The following is a 5,338-nucleotide window of genomic DNA, read 5'->3' on the forward strand; positions in this document are numbered from 1 at the left end:
TATATATATATATATATATATATATAATAATAAAATGATTTCTGAATGCAATCCAGGTTTTATGATGATTAATTTGCAGATTAATTTTTAACTAGCGGTTTTAGACTGCAAATCTGATTCATAATAGAGGAGCGGTGTATCAGTTTTACATTCTTAGTAGATTGAAGGTTAACAGCATGGACAGTATGCACTTAATATCTCAATTGCTTTTATTCCTCCTTAGCGAGCAGCACGCAATCGGAGGATATGAGAGCTTTACTCAGAGCAAATCGTGGCATAATATCAACAACACAAGTTTATGAATGGACTTATAAAGGAGCACAAGCAATGTCCTACAGCTGACAGAAAACTAAAATACAATTTTAAGGAGAAACAATGCTGTCTGCTAATGTTTGGGCAATTAAGGCAGTTTTCTATTTCTAATCTTACTTTGAATAAATAAACTGTAATTAGGCCATGTCAGTTTTCAACATGTGTATTTTAAATACAGTTATGCTATTTCTGAATAAAGTGCACATACTCTCCATGTATCTAGACAGTATTGTAATTTGATAACCAATGTAAGAGATGTATTTTGAGACAGACGAGTTACAACCTCTGACACTCATCCAGGGCCAGTACGTGCGGGTGGTCTTCCTCTGAAAGAGTGACCACAGCCTGCCTGGAAAAGGCACCGACTCGGTTCTGGTCCACGGTTTGTCTGGAGATGGTAGATGTAGTGGAACTGGTCCAGTACAAGGTGTCCCAAGCTCGGTGATAAGCCAGACCCTCCACTGAACCCACATCTAAGAAAACAAAAAATAATAATAATAAAAAAAGAAAGATACACTTCAGATAAGTGAAATAATCTGAAACCATAAGTCACAGCTATAGCAGTATTTTGGGCATGAATCCTGTTTTATTAAAGAAAAGTAGGTACATTTTTATTACTTTGCCAACTGAAATGTGTATTCCATTCCATTCGTAATGATAAGAGATAGAATGCTGGTATGAGTGAAAACTGTCACTATGACGACATATACTTCGTGTTTTTCCACTGCTTTATCTTTGTTTGAGAAAAAATCCTATAAGCATGACTTTGTAACTTTAAGCCATCTGGAAAAGAGAAGGGCTTGTATTTTTGGAAAGCTACCACATTATTTGCTTCGCCCAAGTCTTCGTTGCAATCTGCAATATGGCCAATAGATATTGCTACTCTGCATCCTGTCCTTCTAAAATTTTAACATAGTGCTATGGCACTTTGTGTTATTATCAAAATATGCTGCTTTCTGTCACTTACACTTAGATCTCAAAAATTTCAAATTAAGGCCTGTCCATGCAGATTCAAAAAAAAAAAACTGTTTGCATGCAACAGATGGCAAGCTCTTTTCATGTTAGACGTGGGATTGTGTTTCTTGGTGATTGACAGAGAAATTACTTCACGGCTCAGTACACTGGACAGACAGCCATTTGTTGACGCCACAGCCACTGAGGAACTGAGTGTGTTTTCATCGCAAACCAATTTCCTAAACACAACATAAGATAAGGATTTTGCAGCACTCTCACTTTATTGCATGGAGGTGAATGACACTGACGGAACCCTCCGTCAGAAACGCTATCAGATAATTTGGTCATATCAATATCTAATTACCCACAGTAGTCTGCTTGTGTGGACAAGGCTTAAAAATGCCAATTTAAGGTTACTTTTGCTTATTATGCACTGCAAAATGAAAACTAAAATGATCAATTAACTTATTAATTGTGCATCAACTTGTGTGATTACATCTATAAAAGCAGGCATTTTGGCAGTTTGCTTGTTTAGAATATACAGATGTATACAAACACAATGTCAAGGTGACGACAACAACTGCCTGAGTCAAGCTATGGCAGCTGCCCATTTATTTGGGAAGGTTTATAAAGCTATTTGAAACTGAAGTCCATCCTTCTCCAAATTGACCCCAATGTGATTCTGTGCTCAGAGAAAAAGGAAAACAAGAGCTACATTTCATGCTTGACAGGCCTCAGCTAGCATGTGAAATGGTATTGCTTAAAGCAGTAAAATTAGACAAAGACAGAATTGTTCCTTGTTTGGAAGTTTTAGGCCAAGAAAGTGTTTTCTCTCAGTGAGGCAGCAAGGCTTAGTGTTGCATTATTCACACGAAAGAACTGGAATACATCTTCAACAATGTCCTTAGGACAAATAGGACAAAGGAATAGATGGTTTGCCATAATCCACAGCAGGAAACGTGAATAAAACCAAACACAACCTATCAGTACAAACACCTCATATGTGTTGTCAAGGACCATGGTGGAATAAAGATGATTTGGGCTTGTTTGTTTTAAGCCACAGAACCAGTTGGTCACTCAACACAAAGACAACTCCCAAAAAAGTTATGAACATCTCAGTAAATTCTCAGTGTGAGTTTTTGCAATGCTCAGAAAACTGCAAAAAACAGTCAGTGAGTTAAATGCTAAAGTTGAGGAACCTTGATGAAGTCTGAACAAAATGGCTTGTTTGGAAGGGTTGCCAGAAGAAAGGCTTTTCTTTAGCAAAAGCAAACGAAAAAGACACACACACACACACAAAAGAAGCACAAGAACATCAAAGTTGATATTTGGCCATGATGCTCGGTGTGATGTCTGACAAAAACAGACAAAGTCAGCATGTCAACACAAACACTTCAAACTAGCTGCAAAGCGTAGAGACTTATTCTTTAGCTTTCTATTCCCTTTCTATAAGGTCTTACAGAAAATGACAACTTAGAATTACTGCTGTCAAATATAAACCTGTTACACCATTGGGTGTTATAGGTTGACTTATGGCTACATTGACATTAACACAAAGTCAGAATCTATCTTTGTTTTATTTGGTTACACAGTTATTAAATATGTTTAACACAGGACTTTAAAAAAACAAAATAGAAAAATAACAAACAACTCCTTTGTTTTTTGAACAGAAATGAATGAATGTTCATTTCAACAAATCAGCTCAAATAATAAAGGTGATACCAATACATGCTACTCTAGAAAAGTGTGAAGCTTTAAATATGACTTTACCTAATCATGGGCAGTCAACTCTAAGTTGCTTTATTTTAGGCTTTCAGAGCATGCACTGCATTATACTAAAATGCAAATATTTGTGTTTGTTTATATGCAAAGTCAAGCTGTGACATCTATGCCAGTTATACAATTAAATTAATTTGTTTTTTTTATGGATGGAAAGCTAATTTACTTTGTGTCAATTATTGAAATTAGGAGGATTTCAAAATAGTTGTAGGTGAATTAAATATTAACACAAATTTTGTGTGGCATTAAAGTGCAACATACAGCAAACCTGATCTATCCTCTTCCTTGTTTTTGCACACTAGTTTTTCTAAACTCATAAACCACCTCTAAAATACTTAAGACTATGCCTGAGTCAGCTGACAACTAATTAATAGTTTGCAATAAAAGCTGTCTGGCAGCTTGGAGTTGCTCACAAATTGTTGGCCACGCGAGGGAGTAATTAATGGGGGACAGAGTTTAATTAGGGAAATATGGATGATTAACATCTTCACCTTTCCTCAATGATGGGATTCAGTAAAAACATAACAAAAGGCCTAATTTTACACACAGTTCAGTGTTTGATGCTGCCTTAAAGTGCCCTAATGCTTCTAATTCTGCTTTGAACCAACACTAAATACAAAACCGGGGACAGTCACAATGTCCAGAAGCTAATCTTTGCATTATGGCTGCATACAGCGTGAATATGTGAAAGTGTTGTTGACTGAAAAACTCAAACGGTGCTTCAGCAAAATTTTTGGACCTCTTTCATTCTGCATTTCACAAGTGGCAAGGCGTGAAGGACACTAACACTCCTGACAGATGGTTCTTGATAATGCCTGTTCATTTCAAGAAGATAAATAAATAAGCAGAAAGCTCCCTCAGCAGGAGCGTGGGAGATGGGATGGGGGATGGGTGAGAATGGATCAGTAACACTCTGCTAGTCTCCCTGTGTAAGAAGAGGATGGGAAGGTGCTGAGCTCTGCTCCCTGTGGAAACTTTGCAGAATGGCAGAGAATGCAAGCTGTGGAGAACAGACACTTCAGATGTTTATCTCACTCCAACCATGCTCATCAAGATGGGATTGGCTGACATTTGGTGATTAATAAATGGAGATGGACCCTTGTTTAATTGGTAGCAGTGAACCAGGAGGAAGCTTAGAAACGCATAGAGAATAGTCTTGAAATTAACGGATTTTTTTAAAGAGTATATTCCCTTGTGACATTGACCCAAACAGAATGCAATTGATTCTGTGTTGATAGCAACACAACTTATTTAATCAAAAATAAAATAAACATTTTACCTTGTGGAAAGTCATAACAATGCAGAAACATGGATGCTCAGGATGCTAACCTGAGTGCTCAGGGTTCATTTAGATATCTCCTAATGGTGACACCATTTATACAGTATCAACCTGCACTTATAGGCACTGGTGGAATGAAGAGTGCCTATATAATTCTCAAGCATAATCCCACACTGATTTTTTATTTGTTTTTAAAGCCAGGCTTTAATTTGAGTACAGTAATTTTCCTTTCAATACTTGTCGGGATCTAAATTATGTCATAATCAAACTTTGTATAAAACGATGGCAAATGTGCATAAAGGCCATGTGGATCAGTGATCATTGAGTCTCATAGGTATTATCTCATTAGTCCAAAACACACAGTTTCAGTTAAGACTCAGCAGACATGTTCATGTTTGGGTGGGTAAGACGGAAAAGGTTGTTTCCTTTCCAGCAGTATTAACAATCAGCAAAGAGCGACATTAAGATATCGCTCTTTTCTACAGTTTCTAATGCCTGTTCTTGAAGATTTGGCACCACCTTAACCGTGCTGCAGACTGTTTGTGGAGGCAATAGCCTGAGTCCACATCCAGCAAAGTATTTAGTGATAAATAGGCCTCTATACTTCGTCATATTTATATTCCATTGATACCAAAAGTTATGGCTGCTAATTAGAAGTCTGTAGAAACTCTGATCAACTTAAAAAAAAAATATATATATATATATATATATATATATATATATATATATATATATATATATATATATATATATATAAGAGGATAGGAAGGTGCTGAGCTCTGCTCCCTGTGGAAGCTTTGCAGAATGGCAGAGAATATAATATATATATATTTCATCTATATATTATTTATATATATTATTTATATATATATATATATATATATATATATATATATATATATATATATATATATATATATATATATATATATATATATATATATATATATAAAACAACAATAGAGCTTTGATGTTTCACTGAAGATTCCAGTATTAAATAGTAATAATACACTT

The 5,338-nt window shown here is 35.6% G+C and overlaps 1 protein-coding gene across 1 annotated transcript in view; it reads right to left on the reverse strand.

The window, feature by feature from the left end:
- lrp1bb (low density lipoprotein receptor-related protein 1Bb) overlaps positions 1-5,338 on the reverse strand; it is a gene marked incomplete at its 5' end in the record, with an annotated part of 155,067 nt that overhangs the window by 97,092 nt on the left and 52,637 nt on the right. Inside the window, one exon of the mRNA XM_015032561.1 lies at positions 596-785. Coding sequence (XP_014888047.1) covers positions 596-785 — 190 coding nt within the window. The remainder of the gene's footprint in view (positions 1-595; positions 786-5,338) is intronic.

Source organism: Poecilia latipinna, unplaced genomic scaffold (assembly GCF_001443285.1).
Source record: "Poecilia latipinna isolate Pla-1442-1.1 unplaced genomic scaffold, P_latipinna-1.0 Scaffold245, whole genome shotgun sequence".
Classification (NCBI taxonomy): domain Eukaryota; kingdom Metazoa; phylum Chordata; class Actinopteri; order Cyprinodontiformes; family Poeciliidae; genus Poecilia; species Poecilia latipinna.